Genomic DNA, 25,860 nt, shown 5'->3' on the forward strand with positions numbered 1-25,860 from the left:
TTTTTTTTTTTTTTTTTAAAGTTGGGGTTTCACCATGATGGCCAGGCTGGTCTTGAACTACTGACCTAAGGTGATCCACCCACCTTGGCCTCCCAAAGTGCTAGGATTACAAGAGTGAGCCACCACGCCTGGCCTATTATAGTTTTTTTTTTTTTTTTTTTAAACTCACTAATGCCTTCCTACCATTGCAATTCATTACAACACTAAATTTACAATCCTTATACCAGAGTAAACAGAAACTTTAAAACCTTAACTTTCAGCAGACTACCAAATGTAATCAGAAACAGCACAGCTTGAATCCGAAGTTTTAGAATGTAAGTTCAGAACCAAAAACGTCCAAGATTTACACCGTACTAAAAGTGTAACTCTCATATTTCAAAATTCTTCTAAGAGTTTTCTGATTGCAAAACAAACTGCCTTTTTTTCTGACAAAAGTCAGAAAAAAAAAAAAAAAAAATACAATCCTCCCAAATAGAGGTTAGGAACTATTCTTAGCTAAGCCAACTTTTTAATGACTCCAATCTCAAGATTCCAATCTATTAACATGTTCATGGTAACGAGGGGACCTGTCAGGAATCACAACTCTAGTTCATGCTTATTCTCTTAAGTAAGCAAAAGGAAGTATCAGACTCACATTAAGGATTCCCTCAAAGGTGATCAAGTATTGTTAAATAGTTTGTCACTCCAGCTTTTAGACTACTGTTTTTCTTTTTAATTCTCTTCTCATGAATCACCAGCAATAAATTAAAAAATTTTTCTCTCTAGATATGGCACAACAGTCAGAAATAACTTTACATCTTTTTATGCCTTTGTCAAATGTGTTTTTAAAAAAAAAAAAAAAAGTGCAATTGATGGCTTAATTCCTGATGCACAGTCGTGGTACTTACTATATTTCCAAAAATAAACTGATGAAAATTAATTCTTATTAGAGACACTGGGCTGTTTGTCAGATGGTGAAAGGTCTTTCCTCTGACTAGGTTAACTCTCCACTTTCCCCAACTACACCAGTTAAATATTACTTCTGTGGATAAATGTGATTACAAAACACAGCCAATAAGAAAAAGTTACTAACATAATTTATGCAAATTCAGCAACTCCGATTTATTTTTTTCCCCAAGAACTACCACAATTGATTTGTTTATCACCTGTTATCCTTTGATCAATTATCAGTTTATTTCCTGATTCATACTGTGGCCCCAGTCCTGCTTTCCAGTTCATCAATTTTAACAATTTAACATCTCTGAAATCAGGATGTGTCTTACAATGGATGGCATCTTGGAATAGCTGACAACCACATGTCAGTCGGTATATAAATGTCACTCTTCAGTGCTCAAACTTGGTTTGTTTGCAATTTTCTGTAGTACCTGATGATAACTCCTTAACATTTCAGTCAGCAAACCAATGATGAACCACTGTTAAGAATGACTGCGGTTTCTTATCAGAATGTTGTTCTGCTGACACCTTCTGATAAAATCTAGAAAGCACCAGGATCAAAGCTAACAAAATGAGTAAAAATTTTTGGAAGAAAATCCTGGAGACGATAAAGGAGAGCCCTTTTAAAGTATGCTTACAAGATCAATAATCTAGATGGCACTGAGGAAGATATTCTGAGAAGAAACACAAATATCTGAGTATGTTTTAACGAATTTCTTTTGCTTGAACTTCCCATTTTATGTACGGGAGTGTTTAAAAGATATCTTTCAATAAGTACATACATAAGAATACTAGAAGATAACCATGTTCAGATTAATTGGCACATTTCTTCTTTCTTCATAGAGTGCCTCTTACACCTGATGCTATTTTATGTATAATGAAATTGCATCAAGGCCCAGCACAGTGACTCATGCCTGTAATCCCAGCACTTTGGGAGGTCAAGGCAGGTGGATTACTGAGGTCAGGAGTTTGAGACCAGCCTGGCCAACATGGTGAAACCCCATCTGTACTCAAAGTACAAAAATTAGTTGGGTATGGTGGTGAGCACCTGTAATCCCAGCTACTCGGTAGGCTGAGGTAGGAGAATCGCTTGAACTCAGGAGGTGGAGGTTTCAGTGAGCCAAGATTACACCATTGCACTCCAGCCAGGGTGACAAAAGTGAAACCTGGTCCCCCTCAAAGAAAAGAAATTGCATCGATCTTCCACTAACTTCCCAAACCTATAAATGGAAAAACAATCTATTCTGTTGATTCTAAACTCAGCTTCCAACTATTTAGACATCTCCAACCATAGTTTATTGACACCTAAAACGAACATATCCAGTCAGAATCTTGTGTTGTCTGCTCTGCACCCTACACAGTATGATCCACTTAACAGGATTTTGAAAATGAAACAGAAAACTGAACAAAGCAAACAATCTTTGTAAACCAGGGTTCTAAGAGAATACAGCCCAATGCAATAAGGCATCCACTGTGTATAATGAATTAACTTCTCTCTCATACATCTACATAGTGCTACTACCTATGTGCTTTCACTGGGAGAAATGAGAAAACAGTGTTTCTGTGCTTTATAGTTCAGATTAGAAACTCAAGCTAAAGGCTGGGCATGATAGCTCACACCTGTAATCCCAGCACTTTGGGAGGTCAAGGTGGGCAGATCACCCGAGGTCAGGAGTGCGAGGCCAACCTGGCCAACAAGGTGAAACCCCACCTCTACTAAAACAAAAATCAGCTGGGTGTGATGGTGCACACCTGTAGTCCCAGATACCTGGGAGCCTAAGGCAGGAGAATCGCTTGAACCCAGGAGGCAGAGGTTTCAGTAAGCGCGTGTCACGCCACTGCACCCCAGCCTGGGCGACAGAGCAAAACTCTGTCTCAAAAAAAAAGAAATTCATGGGCCGGGCGCAGTGGCTCAAGCCTGTAATCCCAGCACTTTGGGAGGCCGAGGCGGGTGGATCACGAGGTCAAGAGATCGAGACCATCCTGGTCAACACGGTGAAACCCCGTCTCTACTAAAAATACAAAAAATTAGCTGGGCATGGTGGCGTGTGCCTGTAATCCCAGCTACTCAGGAGGCTGAGGCAGGAGAATTGCCTGAACCCAGGAGGCGGAGGTTGCGGTGAGCCGAGATCGTGCCATTGCACTCCGGCCTGGGTGACAAGAGCGAAACTCCGTCCCAAAAAAAAAAAAAAAAAGAAATTCAAGTTGCAAGCTGCAAAGTCTGATGTGGTGTCTCTCAGATCTGGGTAATCATCATTATCTAGGCAACTTTAAAGTTCTCAAGATGGACACCAAAGGGTGGTCTGTAATCCCAGCCCACTCAGGAGGCTGAGGCAGGGAGATGACTTGAGCCCAGTAGTTCCAGGCCAGCCTGGGCAATGCAGGGAGACTCAGTCTCCTAAAACAACAACAATTTCTCTATTTGCAAAATAAAGGAGGTGAAGATTCTTAAACTGGGGTACTCCCAGGCATTCAAAGATGTGCTAGGCGTACTTAAAGCTACTTCCTCCAACTGCCATGGTAAATCTTCCTGGAGCTTTTATGACAAGTAATTTAAAATATTCATAATAAACACTATGTTTCTGGACTGTCTACGTGGTTAACAAATACATAAAGAGCTCCTTATCAGGGCAAGGAAGAAAAATCTCACTAAATGAAGACACTACAATATAGTGGTTTCACTGTAAGGTCTCAGATCCCACTACTTACAATGTTGCAAGGTAAAACCACCAAGGATCCAAGACAGTAAGGAAAGGAAAATAAGATCCCTAACTGGCCTTATTTGCCAAAAGGCAAATCACAATGTTCCTTTCTGCAGATCTCTCTATGGAATTCCCAGAACACCCCAGACTCTCTGGAGTAATTCTTAGGAGGGTCTATCAACCTGGAAGGGAATCCAGCCCTCCAGGAAGCTGAGCATCATCGTCTCATCCCAGTCCTAGAAGCGAGGCAGATCGAGCTAAGGAGGGCAAATACCTAATTCCCACACATGCAAGAAAAACAATCTTCAAACAGAGATGATTAATACATGGCACTAGCGTAACTGTCTATCCATATGAATATGCAAAAATAATTCATGTACTATTTAAATGTAAAAAATAAATAAAACTAAAAAATAATCTAAGAAATTATATGTATAATCTGGCACAGACTGTCTTAACCAGGACTGGAAACCCTGAAGACTTAATGGAAAAAAATAATTGAGTATGTTAAAAACTAAAATTTCACTATGGCCAGCAATACAAGAAAACAAGTCAAAAGAATGGGGAGGCAGGTCACAGTATGGCTTATGCCTGTAATCCCAGCACTATGGAAGGCTGAGGCAGGATGATCACTTGAGTGCCAGGAATGAGGCCAGCCTGGGTAACATAACAAGACCCCATGTCTACAAAAAATTATTTTTAAAAATTAGCTGGGCATGGTGGCACATGTCTTAGTTTCAGGTACTCTGGAGGCTGAGGTGGGAGGACTGCTTGAACCTGGGAGGTCAAGACTACAATGAGCCATGATCTTGCCACTGCACTGCAACCTGGGTGACAAAGTATTATTTATTTTGAGGACCTATCTCAAAATAAATAATTAATCTAAATAAATACATGAGAGAGGGCATACTCTTACATTAGGTGAGGCTTAATATCCATAATACAAAAAGATTTCCAAAACTGACAAAGGACACCCCAACAGAAAAATGGGCCAAAGACAAGGCATTCTTAGAAAATCAAAATCAAATGGCAAAAAGTCGAGTCTTGAAGAACAAATTCAAATGGCAAACAAACATTAAAAATCACAAGTGGGATCAAGTTCTAATGAGATATTATCCCTTTACATCCAAGAGACTGGCAAAAATTAAACCTAATAAAGCCAATTTCTGGCAGAGATATAAAGAAAACCAGCTGCCATTTGTTGATGGAGGAAACAGGAAGCCTTTTTGGAAAGTAATCTTTTAACATTTATTACAGTTTTCTGGTTTTTATTTTTTTTTAAGGTTCCCTTTCACCAAGCTACCCCACTCTTTAAAATCTATCCAATGGAAATAGTTATGTGGAGCAACAAAAAACTGAAAACAAAATGTATGTCTATTAACTGGGGAATAGCTTAATTGTATATATTCTTACAACTATATAACCTTAAACAAATCATACTCCACATGAAAATCATCGAGATGTAGATGATCCTATTTTTATTTTATTTATTTATTTATTTTTTGAGAGGGAGTCTTTCTCCGTCACCAGACTGAAGTGTAATGATGCAATCTTGACTCACAGCAACCTCCGCCTCCTGGGTTCAAGTGATTTTCCTGCCTCAGCCTCCCACGTAGCTGGGATTACGGGCACCTGCCACCACATCCAGCTAATTTTTGTATTTTTAGTAGAAAGGAGTTTCACCTGTTGTCCAGGATGTTGTCCAGGATGGTCTGGATCTCCTGACCTCATGATCTGCCCACCTCAGCCTCCCAAACTGCTGGGATTACAGGTGTGAGCCATGGCACCCAGCCAAATGATCTTATTTTTATACAGTAATATTGAAAAACCCTATATCTTTATCTGAACACATATCTATATACAATTCTATGAGCATGGTAAAAATATCTGGAACCATGTACACTTGCCACAAACAAGGGTTACCTAATACGGAGGGGGAGATGAGAGACCCAGGTGGTGAAGGGCAACCAGGGGCCAAAAAAAAGAAAAAATGCAATAAACGAAGTTTTTATATCACACTTATGTGTGTAAAATTATACACATGTATATGTAAACATATACCTTTAAGAGTTAGAATATATCAAATATTTTGTCAGCCAACATGTTTTCAATATAGCAGATACATGCATCACCACTCCACACATCCATCTAACTTTTCCATCTCTAGGGATCTCAAATATACACTTTGTGTAATAAACTTATAAAGATGCTTACAACACCTCAAAGAGTCCAACAAGCAACAGTCAAGGTTGCTATTGCAATCAAATGTCTTAACTTTAGACAACATACTTTTAAGATCTACGCAACTAAATCTACAAAATAAAATTATTTCAAATCACTAGATACTTGTACCACAAATTTTTAAAAGTCTGCAAATTTACCAATTACAGTATACATTATAGTAATTATTGCATCATTATGGAGCAAGTTTTTTTTTTTTTTTTTTTTTTTTTTTTTGAGATAAGTTTCACTCTGTTGCCCAGGCTGGAGTGTGTTGGCACAACCTCAATTCACTGCAACCTCTGCCCCCTGGGTTCAAGAGATTGTTGTGCCTCAGCCTCCTGAGCAGCTGGAATTACAGACACCAGCCACCATGCCCTGCTAATTTTTGTGTTTTTAGTGGGGACGGGGTTTCACCATGTTGAGTCGGGCTGGTCTTGAACTCCTGACCTCAAGTGATCCGCCCTGCCTCAGTCTCCCAAAGTGCTGGGATTACAGGCTGAGTTGCTGGGCCTGGCCAATTATGGAATAAACTCTAATTAGAATGAAGTTATTTAAGGCAAGTATTCAGCATTCATTAGTATTGACCACGTAACTCTTCCGAATTTGGGGGGGAAGAAGGGTGGGGGGACAATGAGGATGTGAAGATTTGTTAATCATACACAAGTAATCTACTACTGCTTGCATACCAGTTATGTTCTTGGCTTGTTAGGGTCACCCATTTGTATGTAGTAACACACGGTTCTCTTTGAAATGGAATGAGTTAATTGTTTTCTTTGTAATGGAATGATTAATGTTTCCAAATGACCAACCAAAACTATTCTGAGCCAGGCAGGATGGCTCATACCTGTAATCCTAGCACTTTGGGAGGCAGAGGCAGACAGATCACCTGAAGTCAGGAGTTCGAGATCAGCCTAGCCAACGTGGCAAATCGCTGTCTCTACTAAAAATACAAAAATTAGCTGAGCTTAGTGGTGCATGGCTGTAATCTCAGCTACAGTAATTACTGAGGCCCGAGAATCGCTTGAACGCAAGAGGCAGAGGTTGCAGTGAGCCAAGACTGCTTCACTGCACTCCAGCCTGGGTGACAGAACTAGACTCAAACAAAAAGTCTATTCTGACTTTCTTGTTGCAGAGTTTAAGTTCTATACAGTTCCCTCTATGTATGCATAAAGTTTGTGACAGTATCTGAACTTGACCATGGTCAAAACATAACTCCTTCGAAAAAAAAAATCATTTAAGTTCAGTTTGAACTAAAATCAGAAATGATAAAATTAGTTACTAAGATTACACATCATTCAACAAATATATACTGAGGGCTTACTACCTACTAGGTACACATATCAACAAAATTTAAGACTTGAAAATAACCGAAAAACTATAAAAACAAAAAGTTAGTACGAAAAGAGAACCAAAAAAAGCTATTGATGAATAATTACGTAGTTTAAGAAAGGAAGTCGGGAGCCTCTGAGGCTCCTGATCACAAAGAAATCTCAACACAGGAGCGCATACCTTTGCCAGCAACAATCAACTTCATCAGCTATTCTACTAATGGAGACCTCTGTTCATCCTCCCAAAATAGATGGCAAAAAACGCTGAAGCTAGAGTATGGCAGGCAAGTTAAAACAACTGAGAGCATAAATTATCTTAAAGAAAGAGGTCAGGGAGTGGCTCAAGCCTGCAATCCCAGTACTTTGGGAGGCCAAGGAAGGCACATTATTGGGGTCCAGGAGTTCGAGACCAGTCCAGCCAACATGATGAAACCCCGTCCCTACTAAAAATACAAAAACTAGCCGGACATGGTGGCAGCCACCTGTAGTTCCAGCTACTCAGGTGAATCAGGAGGAGAGAATTCACCTGAGGCAGGAGGCTGAGGCAGGAGAATCGCCTGAACCCAGGAGGCGGAGGCTGCAGCGAGCTGAGATCGGGCCTGGGCAACAGAGCGAGACTCTGCCTCAAAACAAAACGCATGAAAATCAGGTAATGCTAATTTCAATATTATTTAACCTAATGTATCTAAAATATTATCCAACATGTAATCAAAAAAAATTATTGGCCGGGCAAAGTGGCTCACGCCTGTAATCCCAGCAGTTTGGGAGGTGGAGACGGGCAGATCATTTGAAGTCAGGAGTTCGAAACCAGCCTGGCCAACTTGGTGAAGCCCCAACTCTACTAAAAATACAAAAATTAGCCAGGCATGATGGAGGGCTCCTGTAATCCCAGTTACTCGGGAGGCTGAGGCATGAGAATCACCTAATCCTACAAGGTAGAGGCTGCAATGAGCTTAGATCCTGCCACTGCACTCCAGCCTGGGCAACAGAGCAAGACTCCTGCTTAAAAAAAAAAAAAAAAAAAAAAAAATTATTGAGATATTTCACATTCTTTTTTTAATATTAGGTCTTTGAAGCCCAATTTGTATTCTACATTTAAAGCATATCTCAATTCAGACTAGTACATTTCAGCTCTGTGGCTGGCGGCTACCATATCAGAGCAGGTTTTCCTAAAGCAAAGGCATAGCTCAAATCATTTCTCTGGGAATCCTCCCAATTTATTCCTCATAATTCTCCTTGTATTAATTAACAACAATTCATAATTAGTAATAATGTGGCAAAACATATTTGTACTTCAAATTATACTTCAAAAAAATTATACCATAACCGTTAAAGAGATTGGTTGGCTCTGTGCAAACTTCGGAGTCTGAATCTTGAATCAGCACCTAGCTTTACAGACCTGGATTCACTTAGCCTCAGTATTCTCATATGGTGTTAACATTAACTGCTTCACTGTGGTTGAGAGGATTAAATGGGAAATTCGGGTAAGGTGCCTACAAAATGTGGTAAGTAGTCTGTGCGCTCAATGAAAATTAGTTACAGTTGAGATGGGACTGCCACCAACAGAAACTAGCAAAGATTCCATAACTTGATAAATAGGTTAAGGGAAATATAACTGCTTCGTACTACATATGAAAAAACTAAGTTGTTTACCTGGATGATTCTGCCAGTTAAAAGTTATTACAAGAATTAGCGGTCAATCATGGAATGAATGCATACTGCTCTTCCCACTACAAAAAAAACTAATCTGACAACCTGAACACTATGACAGAAAACTTACTCATAGTTACAATTCAGCAAAGTGTCTGCCCTTTTCCTCCTAATGAAAATGTAAGGTCACTACACTATTTACTTTGAAAAATCCCTAATGCTGGCCAGGCTTCGTAGTTCACACCTATAATCCCAGCACTCTGGGAGATCCAGATGAGAAGATCACTTGAGGCCAGGAGTTTGAGACCAGCCTTGTCAAAATAGCAAGACCTCATCTCTACTAAAAAATAAAAATTTAAAAATAAAACCTACCTCACAGAGTCCTTGGGAGAATAAAATCAGGAAATACATATAAAAACTTAATACATAATCTAGTAAAGAACAGGCTCTCATCTTAAACTATTATCTTACTCACAGGAGGCACACAATTATCTGATATAGAAAATACACAGGTACACAGAAGTAAAAATATGGAAAAGTTATGTTTTCTGGAAGTATTTAAAGCCAGGGCCCTGACAATACATCTCTAGATAGATCAGATGCACTTTTCTGCTTTCACATTTTTCGTAATTATGTCTTGCTCTTGTAATACAAAATACAAAACTTTGTAAGAAAAATATGCATTTGACTTTTTTTTTTTTTTTTTTTGAGACAGAGTCTCACTCTGTCACCCAGGCTGGAGTGGAATGGTATAGCTTTGGCTCACTGCAACCTCCACCTCTCAGGTTCAAGCAATTCTCCCACCTAAGCCTCCTGAGTAGATGGGACTACATACAGGCACGTGCCAACACACCTGGCTAATTTTTGTATTTTTAGTAAAGACTGGAATTCACTATGTTGGCCAGGCTGCCCTCGAACTCCTGACCTCGTGATCCATCCCTGCCTCAGCCTCCCAAAGTGCTGGGATTACAGGTGTGAGCCACCGTGCCGGCCTAAATTGACGTTTTAATAACTGTGATTGACATCAACAGAGTAGAAAATCCCAGCCTTCCTTCCCCTCCACAAATGCAACGTTTTGCAACTATCTGTGAATAAAAATAAAAATTTGTTCTTATCAATTTTCACTCTGAGTTAAATCTTCATTCCTTAGCATTTTAATGAAAATCATCTTTTTAAATATGCACAACAACCATTCTAAAAGATCTGGAACTATGTATTTTTAACAGAGTGCCCTTATATTAAGACAGTTTTCATCTTTATATTTTCAATTACGAATCTCCACAATGGAACCAACTAACAAGATTCTGTACTAACCTTGAAAAGTCAGTATACGCTCTGAACACAAGTCCTTTACTATAATTCTATTATTCATTATTATTAATATACCTACTGCATAATTTAGATTGTGACCAAATTCCACTTAATATTAAATTAAGCTAAATACGGAAGTTAATCACAGAAATATTATAGTACTTTGAGATTTGTTTTGTAGTCAGTTACATAGTTAAAACAGAGCTCTAAAAGTAATTAACTCTACCTTCTGTACAAAGTGCTTGAAATCTTAGAGATTACAGGTTCCCTTGGAACATCATGGAAAACTTTCCTCTCTGAGCCAGAAACTGAGTAACTCACTTTCAACTTCTATTTACAATTATACTCATAGTCAGGCCCAGTGGCTCACACCTGTAATCCCAGCACTTTGGGGGGCCAAGGAGGGTGGATCACTTGAGGTCAGGAGTTCAAGGCCAGCCTGGCCAACATAGTGAAACCCCATCTCTACTAAAAATACAAAAATCAGTGGGGCATGGTGGCACACGCCTGTAGTCCCAGCTACTCGGGAGGCTGAGGCAAGAGAATCTTGAACCTGGGAGGTGGAAGTTGCAGTGAGCCAAGATCATGCCACTGCACTACCGCCTGGGCAACAGAGCAGGATTCCATCTCAAAAAAATATAAAATTATACTTAGCCCAAGGCCATATAAATTGCATTGCTATTACGAAGTTTAATATATATTAATACATCAGTTAAAAAGCACTTTAGGTTGGACATGGTGGCTCATGTCTGTAATCCCAGCACTTTAGGAGGCCGAGGCAGGCAGATCACCTGAGGTCAGGAGTTCAAGACCAGCCTGACTAACATGGTGAAAACCTGTCTCTACTAAAAATACAAAAATTAGCAGGGCATAGTGGTGGGCACCTGTAATCCCAAGTACTTGGGAGGCTGAGGCAGGAGAATCGCTTGAACCCGAGAGGCAGATTGCAGTGAGCAGAGATCACGCCACTGCACTCCAGCCTAGGCGACAGAGCAAGACTGTGTGTGTGTGTGTGTGTGTGTGTGTGTGTGTGTGTGTGTGTCTCTCTCTCTCTCTCACTCTCTCTCTCTCTCTCTCTCACACACACACACACACACACACACAGCATTTTATGATACAAATGGGCAGGAGGTTTCTTTGGGGTAATGGAATGTTCTGAAGGAAGACTGGTAGTGGTTATACAACTCTGTAAATACACTATCATGCAACTGTACACTTAAAACAGGTTAATTTTGTAAGATATACATTCTACCTCAATAAAACTTTTTTTCCAGGGCACCTTAAATGTCCAGTAGTATAAAACCTAAGATGCTACTCTAGGTATGAGAAGTAGAAAAGTACAAAGGCTATGTTATTTTATGTAACACCATAGCCCACTATCAAATGCTTAATTAACATCTTCCCATTCTCTCTCATCCCCACAGATTTTCAGGGCTGCAAACATACAAAAGTCAAGTTTTTATCTCTTTAACTATAGATTCACTGTTAAATGCAGAACAATGTGCACATCATCATCTGTTTACGTACTATTTTTTAAAGACTACCCTAATTTTGGTAAAATACTCAGATCTTCAGCGCTTCTCTGGTTCCAATTAATTTGTGAAATGAAGTTTCAGTTCTACTAGAAAAACTTTAATCAAGGTCTACAGACCACTGCCTCAAGGCCTGATAACTGACTTTGAAATTCATCAATGGCAATTCACTTATAGCCAAATGTGTGTCTTCTGTGTATATAGGAAGTAAGAGGAGGGAAAAAAGGGAAATTCAAATCACCTGTACATTGAAAATCACCACACACACACACACACACACACAAAAACACCCCAACAAATACACTAAAATGTTAACAGCTCTCATCTCAAGGCAACTTCTAGTTTTTGCTGAGTTCCAAAATTCCCTCAGTGACTATGTATTATCTTCTAAATTAGAAAAAATTAAAATTGCTCCTATGCTAAACGGAAGCCAGTCTCAAAACACTACACAATATATTGTATGATTCTATATACATAACATTCTGAATAAGGCAAAACTATATGAAGACAGAAGACACTAGAGGCTGGGGTTGAGGAATGGCTGACTAAAAAAGGGCACGACAGAAATTTGGGGGCTATGAATCTTGATAAATGCTGACAACTGTGTAACCACCACCACAGTTAAGGTGACAGATAATCTTGGTAATTATCAGCAAAAAATGCTTTTCTTACTGTATATAAATTAACTGCAACTTTTAAATTCTAATGATAAAAAGCAATAAATTTCTGTGCAATAAGCCAATGTTTTTCAAGTCAGCAGTTTAAGAGGATACAAAATACTGGATCACTGAACTACTTCAAATCTCCGAGATTTGTTCTGGGGTCCACTGTTAAGGTAACAGTAAGGTGAAGTACAGACCCAGAATCCCCATTTGCTCACTTCAAATCCAGGACTCTCTTCCACTTCCCCATTCCCATTCTTCCAGAGTTCTGAAGAACAGTGTCCACAAAGTGCATGTGCAAGTGGATTATGGCTGGACATAAAATTCCAAATGTTCAAGTGTACATTCTTTCAGTGCACACACATGTGACTAGTGTCCTTTCCAACCCTGCCAAAGTACCACCTCACTTTGTGAGGCAAATGAGTTATGGAGTCAAAGCTTAAGTAGAACCAAGCAGTAGACTGCAGGGCATGTATAGAGATCAATAATAAATGCTTCAGAGTTCCAAAATGGGAACATTTGATTCCTTGTGAATTGACTGGGGAAAATAAAAATACCATGAGAAACCAAAGTAAGAATGCAAACAATCTTTGAAACAAATTGACTACCTTCATCTTATTAAAAAAAGGAAAACGTAGCTTTTATAGCAGGCGAATGACAAATACACTTTGCTAAAAAGAAATGGCTATCACATGCATGATGTAGAATAATGTGTTAAAGCAAAATAATCACTTTATTTTTTCCATCACGCAAGACAAAAATGCCTATCTTATACAAGAAGTATATAGCCAAATCGTGAGAATCTAAAACTTTTCGGGAAAGGGGTGGGAGATGATGCAAAACGACTTATCTACGCTTGATAGGAAAAACATGGCTAAGACTGTTCTTTGCTCCATCTTACACAGCGAACCATATCTGCAGTAGTCCAGGGAAGGCAACCACCAGGTTTCAATAACAACAAAAGTCAATTAAACATCCACTCAAATTGCACCTCGGTCATCTGTCTGACATCAAGTCTTAAACCTAGAACGTAAGGTTAATGTAACTACTCACGCATTAACTTAAAGTCTCACTTCCAACAAGCACTGTTCCTACTTTACGTTTACCACCTAAGGAGATTTAAACTTGTGAAAAGCTTAGGGAGATCCTTTATACGCTGGGATTCCCCATTACGCTAGTACCACGTGAGAGTTAAACCAAATCCAGAGCTAATCAGTAAACTAAGAAAGGAGAAACAAAACGCTGAAAATAGAAAATCATGGCCAAATAAAATAAAAACTCGTGGGATAAAAGGTACGCTGAAATGAAAACCTGTGAGAATTCATTTTGTAGGCGCACAATACTCATGCATATTAGAAGGCGGCCCTTCATAAAAATAGCCAAGACTCTCAAACATTTGAGATGCTGGCTTAGCGAGATTGACTGACAGACAACAGCTGGGGAGATTTTGTATTGCTCTTGTAACATCCTGGCATACTTCGGGAGAATGAGTAAAGAACACTATAGTGGCAAAAAAAAAATAAACTAGTAGGATTTCATTTTTAGATATGTGAACGCTGAAAGCCCCTACCAAATTGCTGTACTCTATTTCTCCTACGTTTTCCAGCCCCGATTTCATAGTAATGCATGTTCTTCCTCCCCAACCAAACAAAAAACCTCGTGGAAAAAAAGACACACACACCTCCCTCCAAAAACAGGGGCAGTGATACAAAGAAATTGGTCACCTCTCCGCCTATCTCCGTGATCCATCTCACATTTTAAATCTTACTTTAAAGCGGAGAACTCTCTGTTTCTTCCGTAATAGAGGGGCTACGGCGCCGCCCAATTTCCCAGGCCGCAAAAATAGTCCAACCCGCCACAATTCAAGCTTTTCTGCTTTTCTGTCTTCGATGCTATAACCCTAAATCCGGCACCCCCATTCTCCTCAGACGCTAAAGATTTGCTGGCCCGAAACTCGAAGACAAGGGGTGAATTCCAAAGATTCCGCGCCGCACGCGCCCCAGGGGGCGGGGAGGGGGCGCGGGCGCGGGCCGAGGCGCTCGGGCCGGCAGGTCCGCGGGCGGGGGAGCGGGCGCGACCACACAATCCCCCCGCCGCCTCCCCGCGCTCGGGCCTGGCCGAGCAGCTCCCGTCGTCCCGCCGCCGCTCCGCCGCTTCCCACCGGCCCGCCAAGAGCCGCGGCGGCAACAAGGAAGGTTCCTAACTAGGAAAACCCACGGTGTCCGACGTGCTGTTTCAAAACATAACGGAGCCCCGGCCCCCGAGACCGTTAAACCGCGGGTGGAGGGGGGAGAAGCAAGGAATCCCGCGGCCTCGGGCGGGGGCCTGGCCGCCCCTCCGACCCCCAGCGTCACTCTCCGGGACCACCAGCCCTCGCTCAAACGCGCCCCAGCCCCCAGAACACTCCACAGAGTGGCAGAGGGGTCAGTACCTTGTAGAAAGCCCCGTTGGAGCCGCGAACCTCCACCGTCAGCTCCGCCATGTTGGAACCGCAAAGGCCGCCGGGAAGAGATTCTAGAAACTTTCCAACCAGAGGGGAGGAGGGGGGAGGGGCGCGGAGGCGGGGAAGGGGAGGGGACAGCAGGGCGGGGATTCGGGTCCCCGCCCCTCACCCCGGGTCTCCGCGTGCCGCCCCGACTCTCCAGGTGGGATCCCGGCGCTCCCTGCGGCGCCCGCCCCGGGCTCCGCCTGCCGCCGGCTACGTCGGCCTCGCCTCCCGGCACAATCGCCGACCTTTGACCCGCCCGCGGGCCCCCGCCCCCCCGTGGCCGCCGTTCGCGCCGCCCCGGAATCCTCGGCCCGGGCTCAGCCCGCCCCGCGCGTGGCGTTCGCTCGCGCCCCGCGTCCAGACCTGGAACTTCTGGGAGGGCTGGATGCCCGGGGGTGGCCTTGTCACCCACCTCGATGGTGCCCCAAGTTTTGTCGCCCCGCTCTGGTTTGTTTTTTTAAAAAGTCGGGCCTTCTCCGGACTCCGATTCCCCAGTTCCACGCCCCTCAAACGGGTTCGCCCAGCCCGCCCCCCACCTGCTGCACTTCTGCTAGGCCGGGCGCGGTGGCCCACACCTGTCCTCCCGGCACTCTGAGAGGCCGAGGCGGCCGGATCACGAGGTCAGGAGTTCTAGACCAGCCTGACCAACTTGGGGAAACCCCAGTCTGCGCTAAAACTTAGCCGGGCGTGGGGACGCGCGCCTATAGTCCCGGCTGCTGGGGAGACTGAGGCAGGAGAATCGCCTGAACCGGGGAGGCGGAGGCTGCAGTGAGCCGAAATCGCACCACTGCACTCCAGCCGGGTGACAGAGCGAGACTCCATCTCAAAAAAAAAAAAAAAAAAAGTCAAACTATTTTCAAAACTGTGTTCACACCCCGGAGCAGAGTTTACATGAATTCGCCTTATTAAAAGCAGAGGGCTGTATGTGGTGGCTCATGCCTGTAATTTCATAACTTTGGGAGGCCGAGGTGGGCAGATCACCTGGGGTTGGGAGTTCGAGACCAGCCTGACCAACGTGGAGAAATCCCGTTTCTACTAAAAATACAAAATTAGCGGGCCTGGTGGTGCATGCCTGTAATCCCAGCTACTTGGGAGGCTGAGGCAGGAGAATCACTTGACACCGGAGGCGGAGGTTGCAGTGAGCAGAGATAGCCCATTGCACTCTAGCTTGGTCAACAAGAGCGAAACTCCATCTCAAAAAAGTAAATAAATAAATAAATCAGTCAGACAATAGAGCGGGAGACCACGTTTTCCTCTGCTGAGTGAATGTAAAGTTCCACAAATAGGATCAAAGCCTCGCCATCTCCAGTTTTGTAAGCATTGTAACAAATACTTTGAGTATGGATTTTAACAAGTTGATAACTGAAGCTTTTTTCCTACACAAGGCCTTTGGAAATACTATAAGGACTCCTTGTTATACTTATTACCATTTTCACAGAAAAACTTTGAAGAAAGGATACTTTGCTAACATTCTATACTTCCCATGAAATGCCCACTGACCTGGTCTTTCAGATTCTGAAAAAGAAAAAAAAAAAAACAAAAAATATGTGCATAACATTTTATGAGCAAGTCTGCATCTCTGAAGGTTCTGGAAGAAAATGAGGGCTGTGAAAGTGTTCATTCTTGTTGTGTACAGGATATTCTCTTTATTGATTTAAGACAGGGTCTCTGTCACACAGGATGGAGTGAACTGGCATGTTTACGTTGCAGTCTGGACTTCCCAGGCTCAGGCGATTCTCCCACCTCAGTCTTCCGAGTAACTGGGACTACAATATTTATTTATTTATGTTTTCGGCAGAATGTCACCCTGTTGTCCAGGCTGGAGTGCAGTGGTGCGATCTTGGCTCACTGCAACCTCCACCTCCCGGTTTCAAGCGAGTCTCCAACCTGAGCCTCCCAACTAGCTGGAATTACAGGTGACTGCCACCACACCGGGCTAATTTTTTGTATTTTTAGTAGAGACGTGGTTTCACCATCTTGGCCAGGCTGATCTTGAACTCCTGACTTCGTGACCCACCTGCCTTGGCCTCCCAGAGTGCTGAGATTACAGACATGAGCCACGGCGCCCAGTCTTTTTTTTTTTTTTTTTAAGAGGGATCTCTATCACCAAGGCTGAAATGCAGTGGCACAATTATAGCTCATTGTAATCATGAACTCTTGGCCATCCCACACTGGGCTACGATGTTCTTTTTAAGCTGTTGATCATATTGAGAAAAATGTAAACAAACTAATGAGGTTTTTTTTTTTTTTTTTTTTTTGAGATGGGGTCTCACTCTGTCACCAGGCTAGACGCCATTTATTAAGGGCGTCTTATGCTAACACTTTATATGCCCTTTATGATCCTTCAGAATTATAATTTGCTTTTTTAAAAAGTTTTCTTTAGATATAATTCTCCAATTTATAGTGTACAATTCAGTGGTTTTTAGTATATTCACAGATTTGTGCAACCACCACCACCACAGTCAATTTTAGAATATTTTCACCACTGCAAAAATAACGCCAAACCTGTTAGCAGTCACTCTAGATTCCACCCCAACTCCCAGGCCCTAGGAAGTCAGTAACCTGTTTTCTACCTGTATATATTTGCCTAGTCTAGATATTTAACATAAATGAAATTGCAGAATATGTGGTGTGTTATGACTGGCTTTCTTTTTTCTTTCTTTCTTTTTTGTTTTTTTAAGATAGAGTCTCGCTCTGTTGCCCAGGCTGGAGGACAGTGGCTCCATCTCCACCCACTGCAACCTCCGCCTCCTGGGCTAAAGCGATTCTCCCGCCTCAGCCCCCTAAATAGCTGGGAGTACAGATGTGAATCACCGTGCCCACTAATCTTTGTATTTTTTTGTAGAGATAGGGTTTCACCATGTTGCCCAGGCTGGTTTCAAACTCCTGACCTCAAGCTATCCACTCTCCTCTGCCTCCCAGAGCGCTAGAATTACAAGCGTGAGCCACTGCACCTGGCCTATGACTGGCTTCTTTCATTTAGTATAATGTTTCCAAGGTTCATCCATATTATAGAATGTATTAATACTCATTCCTTTTTGTCAAGTATACTGTCATATGTATACACCACATCATTTTATTAATTCATCAGTTGATAGACATTTGGTTGTTTCTACTTTTTGGCTATTAGGAATAATGCTGCTATGAAAATTTCTTTACATGTTTTAGTATAGAAAGATGTATGTTTTCGTTTCTCTTGGGTATATAGCTAGAAATGGAACTGCTGACTCGTGACAATTCCATGTTTAAACCTGTTGAGGAATTGCCAGACTTTTCCAAAGTGGCTGCAGTATTTGCAACCCCAGGAGCAGTCCAAGTTTACTTTTGCTTTATGTCTTTCTCTCTCTCTTCCTTTCTTTCCTTTTCTTTTCCTCTTTGTCTATCCCTCTCTCTCTCTCTGTTTTGGCTTTCAGTTTAATTTTGTTTGTTCTCAATGTCAGTGATTTTCAGTATGGATGCAGAAGTTCCATTTGGGCAGAGGCCAAGGCATTTCAGACCGCCTGAACTCTAAAGAATAAGGGCTGTCCCTCTTCAGGCCTTGCACCCAGAAAACATTTGAATTTGGAACCTAACCAACACTTTACTACTTCTTCTAAGTAGACTTTGTGCTAAGCAACTGAGCTTTTTAGCAACCAGTAACACATGTAAGATCAGACAAGCTCCAAGTGGCAGAACTGAGATTTAAGCCCCTCTATTTTCCATTTCCAATGCCACATCAATGACTGTTTGCAGCCCCCATGTAATATTCAAAATGGGACATTACACAAAGTTAAAATTTTGATATAAACCTATTTTCACCATCATAAAAAGATGTTCATTTTAAAAACAGCATGCATAATCATATTGAAATATATATGTAGTGTGTCAATACATACATAAAGTCTGAAAGTTAATATTTTCTTATATTAATGGAGGATATTTCCAGAAGATGGGCTTATGATTTACATAAACTTTATAATGTCTATATTTTTTGCACCATCTGAATTTTTTTGTATATTTTATTTATTAAAATTTTTTTTAAACTTTATTGTACTTTAGGTTCTGGGGTACATGTGCAGATCATGCAAGATTGTTGCATAGGTATGCACATGTCAATGTGAAGTCTCCCGTTATTATTGTGTGGGAGTCTGAGTCTCTTTGTAGGTCGTTAAGAACTTGCTTTATATACCTGGGTGCGCCTGTATTGGGTGTGTATTTATTTAGGATCATTAGCTCTTCTTGTTGCATTGATCCTTTTACCACTATGTAATGCTCTTCTTTGTCTCTTTTGATCTTTGTGGGTTTAAAGTCAATTTTATCAGAGACTAGGATTGCAACTCCTGGTTTTTTTGCTCTCCATTTGCTTAATAAATCTTCCTCCATCCCTTTGTTTTTAGCCTATGTGCGTCCTTGTACATGAGATGGGTCTCCTGGATACGGCACACCGATGGGTCTTGACTTTTTATCCAATTTGCCAGTCTGTGTCTTTTGATTGGGGCATTTAGCCCATTTACATTTAAGGTTAATATTGTTGTGTGTGAATTTGATCCTGCCATTTTGATGCTAGCTGGATGTTTTGCCCTTTAGTTGACGCATTTTCTTCATTATGTCAAATGGTCTTTACTATTTGGTACGTTTTTGGAATGGCTGGAACTGGTTGTTCCTTACGTTGTTTAGTGGTTCTTTCAGGAGCTCTTGTAAGGCAGGTCTGGTGGTGACAAAATCTCTCAGCAATTACTTGTCCATAAAGCATTTTATTTCTCCTTTGCTTATGAAGCTTAGATTGGCTGGATATGAAATTCTAGGTTGAAAGTTCTTTTCTTTAAGGATGTTGAATATTGGCCCCCACTCTCTTCTGGCTTGTAGGGTTTCTGCTGAGAGATCTGCTGTGAGTCTGATGGGCTTCCCTTAGTGGGTAACCCGATCTTTCTCTCTGGCTGCCCTTAGCATTTTTTCCTTCATCAACTCTGGTGAATCTGACGATTATGTGCCTTGGTGTTGCTCTTCTTGAGGAATGTCTTGAGGAAATACAGGTGTTCTCTGTATTTCCTGGACTTGTATGGTGGCCTGCCTTGCTAGGTTGGGGAAGTTTTCCTGGATAATATCCTGAAGAGTATTTTCCAGCTTGGATTCATTGTCTCCATCACATTCAGGTACACCTATCAAACGTAGATTAGGTCTTTTCACATAATCTCATAGTTCTTGGAGGCTTTGTTCATTTCTTTTCACCCTTTTTTCTCTAATCGTGCCTTCTTGTTTTATTTCATTGAGGTGATCTTCAATCTCTGATATCCTTTCTTCTGCTTGCTCGATTCGGCTTTTGAAACTTGTGTATGCTTCACGAAGTTCTCATGCTGTGTTTTTCAGCTCCATCAAGTCGTTTATATTCTTCTCTAAGCTATTTATTCTAGTTAGCATCTCATCTAACCTTTTTTCTAGGTTCTTAGTTTCTTTGCATTGGGTTAGCACATGTTCTTTTAGCTCTGAGAAGTTTGTTATTACCCACATTCTGAATCCTGTATCTGTCAATTCATCAGATTCATTATCCATCCATCTTTGATCCCTAGCTGGTGAGGAGTTCTGATCCCTTGGAGGAGGAGAGGTGTTTTGGTTTTTGGTGTTTTCATCCTTTTTGCACTGGTTTCTTCCCATCTTAGTGGCTTTATCTACCTGTGGTCTTTGTAGTTGGTGACTCTTGGATGGGGTCTCTGAGTGGATGTCCTTTTTGTTGATTTTGAAGCTATTTCTTTCTGTTTCTTGGTTTTCTTTCTGAGAGTCAGGCCGCTCTGCTGCAGGACTGCTGGAGGTCCACTCCAGACCCTGCTTACCTGGGGATCACCCACAGGGGGTGCAGAACAGTAAGGGATATTGCCAGTTTCTTCTTCTGTTATCTTCATGCCAGAAGGGTACCCGCCAGATGTTAGCTTGAGCTCTCCTTTATGAGGTGTCTCTTTGGGTATACAGTGGTCAGGGTGCTGCTTGGGGCAGTCTGTCCCTTATAGGAACTCAAGTGCTGTGCTGGGAGCTCCATTGTCCCGTGCAGAGCTCCTGAGCAGGTACCTTTAAGTCTGCTGCAGCGGAACTCATAACTGCCTCTTTTCCCAGGTGCTCTGACCTAGGAAGGTTGGCTTTATTTATGACTTCCTGACATGTTGCTGCCTTTTTTCAGAGATGCCTTGTCCCACACAGAGTAGTCTAGTCACAGTCTGACAATAGAGGCTCTGCTGAGCTGCTGCAGGCTCTGCCCAGCTGCTGACTACCTCGGTAGCAGCGGATGCCCTTTCCCCCACTGAGCTGGACCGCCCTGGGTCCAGCTGTGCTTGTGGCAAAACTCTCAATCCAGAGCATTACAAATCGCTTGTTTTGTGGGGGTGGTACCCACCGAGCCCGATTGCCTGGCTCCCAGTCTCAGCCCCCTCCCTTCCAGCTGAATGGGCGGCTCTGTCTCCCAGGCATTCCAGGCACCCGTTGAAACAGCCACCCATATTTGTGTGTTTCTGTGCACCAACCATCGGCACCAGCTGTGCTAAAAACTCGTGGTGCTTTTCGTCCCGGGAATCTCCTGGTCTGTGGGCAGTGCAAACTTGTTTGGAAATGCAGTGAGCACTCACCCTCTGCGTTGTTCTTGCTGAGAACTGCACTCCGGAGCTGTTCCTACTCGGCCATCTTGGATCCTCCCTCCTGAATTTTTTGCAGTGAGCATGTTACCTGATCATCAGGAAAAAAAAAATCTTTTTAACTGGTCACAGTGGCTCACACCTTTAATTCCAGCACTTTGGGAAGCCAAGGCAGGGGGATCACTAGAGGCCACGAGTTTAAAGCCAGGCTGGGCAACATAGTGAGGGCTCGTCTCTACAGAAAAATGCAAAAATTAGCTGGGCGTGGTGGCGTGTACCTGTAGTCCCGGCTCCTTAGGAGACTGAGGCAGGAGGATCGCTTAAGCCTGGAGGCCGAGGGTGGAGTTAGCTGTGTTTGCACCACTGCACTCCAGCCAGGGCAACAGAGCAATACATTGTCTAAAAAAACGAAAAAAAATCATTTTTTTTAATACTATGCCATGGAATATTCTACAACCAGTAGCCACGAAATTATAGAAGACTATCTCCTGATATGAGAAGATGGGACTGTTGGAATGCAGTCACTGCAATTTCCACCTCCCAGGTTCAAGTGATTCTCCTGCGTCAGCCTCCAGAATAGCTGGGATTACAGGCCTGCACACCACCACACCTGGCTAATTTTTGTACTTTTAGTGGAGACAATTTCGTCATGTTGTCCAGGCTAGTCTTGAACTGCTGAGCCCAAGTGATCTGTCCACCTTGACCTCCCAAAGTGCTGGTGTTGTAGGACTTTTCCTTAGTTCAGCTAAAGATGGGATCCTTGTCTGTCCCACACCTGCAAAAATTTAGGCTCACAGATGGATTGAAGGGTGAGTAAAGCAGGGTTTTATTGGATGAAAAGGAAGAAAAAAGGGGAGCAGGGATTCTTGCCAGGTCAGAGTTCCTTTTAGACACTGTTCAAATCCCAGGTTCAGGAGGGGCCGGTCTCCTCCCTGCTGCAAACATGAACTTCCTGAGGCTCCATCCCAGTGGGCAGACCGGCTGGAGTTTCTCTGAGGTCCCTCTCCCAACTGGCTGTCTCATTCCCCCATCTAAAGAAGTACATCTGCCGGGCACAGTGGCTCATGCCTGTAATCCTAGCACTTTGGGAGGCTGAGGCAGGTGGATTGACTGAGCTCAAGAGTTCGAGACTAGCCTGGGCAACATGGTGAAACCCTGTCTCTACTAAAATACAAAAAATTAGAAGGGCCTAGCAGCATGTGCCTGTAATCCCAGCTACTCGGGAGGCTGAGGCAGGAGAATCACTTGAACCTGGGAGGCGGAGGTTGCAGTGTGCTGAGATTGTGTCACTGCACCCCAGCCTGGGTGACAGAGTGAGACTCCGGCTCTCTAAAAACAAACAAACAAACAACAACAACAAAACAAACAAAAAACAGAAGTACATCTAACTGCCCTTAGATTAATGATAAGGACAAAGACCAATCCTAACTGCTTCCTGCCGATAGGGGCTCTTTTTTGGGGGAAGCAGCAGTCAGCGCTCCCTCAGAGGCCTGTGGTCAGGCTCCAGCTGCATGACTAGTTGGGGTTTGATATCCTGAAGGCAAGAGCAGACAAATCAGGTTATTAGAAAACATGATCAAAACGAAACAAGGGGGAATCGGGGGAAGATGGCCGACTAGGAACAGCTCAGGATTGCAGCTCCCAGTGAAAGTGCACAGGGTGAGTGGACGCCGCATTTCCAGACGGATTTTTATTGCCCACAGACCAGGAGATTCCCAGGCAGAGGAGCCCCACGGGTCACCAGCGCGGCTGTGTTGGCTGGCATGGCTGTTTCAGCCAGCATGGCTATTTCGGCCCATGCGGCTGCTTGTCCCGTGCCCTGGAGCGGCAGTTCTCCGTACAAAAGACACTGGTCCGGGTGCCCTCTTAGCTGGCAATTGGAGCCCTGAGATGGCAGAATCGCCCATTCATCTGAAATAGCGAGCCAGGCCAGGAGATTCCTAGGCAAAAAAACCGCCAGGAATCTCAGCGCCTCTTTCAGCCGGCTCAGTGATTCGCAGCACAGGAGATCCCTGCGCATTTTCAACAGGGAGAGAGTTGACCATTCAACAACGACAACAAAAGACTCTGAGTCAGGGAGCCAGGTGATCAGGCTGGTCCCACATCCCCCCACACACACAAAAAAAAAAAAAACCAGTAATTGAAAACGCTCTGCATTGAGAGTTTCACAGCAAGCACAGCTGAACCCGGGATGGTCCAGCTCTGTGGGGGAGGGGCACCCACCATTACTGAGACACTCCACCACTACAGAGGCATTCTGACCATCACTGAGGCAACCCGCCGTTGTCAAGGCAACCTGCCACTACAGAAAGAGTCCGCCATAACAGAGGCAGACCACCATTGCCAAGGCAGTTCTTACTATACCCATATAAACAGGACTGCAGGGAAGATCACATGGCAGCTGGGCGGAGCCCACAGCAGCTCAGCAAAGCCTCTGCAGGCAGACAGTGACTAGGCTGCCTCCTCACTGGGCAGGGCAGCCCTGAAAGAAAAAAAAAAGGCAGCAGCACAATGGAAACTCATAAATAAAACCCTAATTCCATGGGACAGAGCACCTGGGAGAAAAAAAAAAAAAAAAAAAGGGAGTTTATGTGTTCTGCTGCAGCAGACCTAAATGTACCTGCCCAGCAACTCTGAATGAACAACAGAGCTCACAGCTCAGGACTTGAGCTCCAATAAAGGATAGACTGTCTCCTTAAGCAACTCCCTGACCCCCATATATCCAAAGAGTCACCTCATAAAAGAGAGAACAGACTTACATTTGGCAGGTATCCTACTGGGACAAAGATAGCAGAAGAGGAAACTGGTAGCAACCCTTACTGTTCTGCAGCTGCTGCAGGTGATCGCCCGGCAAGCAGGGCCTGGAGTGAACCTCAGCAGTCCTACAGCAGAGGGGTCAGACTGTTAGAAGGAAAGCTAAGAAAAAGAAGTAACTTCAGCGTCCACAAACTGGAAGTTCACTCAGAGACCCAATCAGAAAGTCAGTAACTACAAAGACAACAGGTGGATAAACCCACAAAGATGGGAAGAAACCAGCGCAAAAAGGATGAAAACACCCGAAACCAGAACACCTCTCCTCCTAAGACGGATCACAACTCCTCACCAGCAAGGGAACAAGGCTGGATGGAGAAGGAGTGTGATGAAATGACAGAATCAGACTTCAGAAGGTGAGTAATAAGAAACTACAGTGAGCTAAAAGAACATGTTCTAACCCAATGCAAAGAAACTAAGAACCTTGAAAAAAGATGTGACGAAATGCTAACGAGAATGGACAACATAGAGAGGAATATAAGTGAATTGATGGAGCTGAAAAACACAACACGAGAACTTCGTGAAGCATGCACAAGTTTCAACAGCCGAATTGACCAAGCAGAAGAAAGGATATCAGAGGTCGAAGATCAACTCAATGAAATAAAACAAGAAGGCAAGACTGGAGAAAAAAGGGTAAAAAGGAATGACCAAAGTCTCCAAGAAATGTGGGACTATGTGAAAAGACCTAATCTACGTCTGATAGGTGTACCTGAATGTGACAAAAAGAATGAATCCAAGCTGGAAAATACTCTTCAGGATATTATCCAGGAAAACTTTCCCAACCTAGCAAGGCAGGCCAATATTCAAGTCCAGGAAATACAGAGAACATCACAAAGATATTCCTCAAGTAGAGCAACACCAAGGAACATAAGCATCAGATTCACCAGGGTTGAAATGAAGGAGAAAATCCTAAGGGCAGCCAGAGAGAAAGGTCAGGTTACCCACAAAGGGAAGCCCATCAGACTCACAGCAGATCTCTCAGCAGAAACCCTACAAGCCAGAAGAGAGTGGGGGCCAATATTCAACATCCTTAAAGAAAGGAACTTTCAACTCAGAATCTCCTAACCAGCCAAACTAAGCTTCATAAGTGAAGGAAAAATAAAATCATTTGCAAACAAGCAAGTACTCAGAGATTTCATCACCACCAGAGCTGCTTTACAAGAGCTCCTGAAAGAGGCTCTACATATATAAAGGAACAACCAGTACCAGCCACTCCAAAATCATACCAAATGGTAAAGAGCATCAACACAATCAAGAATCTGCATCGACTAACCAACAAAACAGCCAGCTAGCATCAAAATGGCAGTATCAAATGCACACATAACAATATTATCCCTAAATGTAAATGGACTGAATGCCCCAATCAAAAGATACAGACTGGCAAATTGGATAAAAAGCCAAATCCCATCAGTGCGCTGTATCCAGGAAACCCATCTCACAAGCAAGGATACACAAAGGCTCAAAATAAAGGGATGGAGGAAGATTTGCCAAGCAAATGGAGAGCAAAAAAAAGCAGGAGTTGCAATTCGCATCTCTGATAAAATAGACTTTAAAGCAACAGAGATCAAAAGAGACAAAGAAGGACATTACATAATGGTAAAAGGACCAATGCAACAAGAAGAGC

The 25,860-nt window shown here is 42.9% G+C and overlaps 1 protein-coding gene across 7 annotated transcripts in view; it reads right to left on the bottom strand.

Annotated features, from left to right (window-relative positions):
- Positions 1 to 15,125, bottom strand: part of FXR1 (FMR1 autosomal homolog 1) — a 65,143-nt gene extending 50,018 nt beyond the window's left edge. For all 7 annotated transcript variants that reach the window (XM_032298566.1, XM_032298563.1, XM_032298562.1 and 4 more), the window contains exon 1: positions 14,773 to 15,125. In XM_032298566.1, coding sequence (XP_032154457.1) covers positions 14,773 to 14,823 — 51 coding nt within the window. In that variant the 5' untranslated portion in view covers positions 14,824 to 15,125. The remainder of the gene's footprint in view (positions 1 to 14,772) is intronic.
- Positions 15,126 to 25,860: the final 10,735 nt, after the last annotated feature.

The sequence above is a fragment of the Sapajus apella genome, unplaced genomic scaffold, assembly GCF_009761245.1.
Source record: "Sapajus apella isolate SASKATOON/1434 unplaced genomic scaffold, GSC_monkey_1.0 scaffold38, whole genome shotgun sequence".
Lineage (NCBI taxonomy): Eukaryota > Metazoa > Chordata > Mammalia > Primates > Cebidae > Sapajus > Sapajus apella.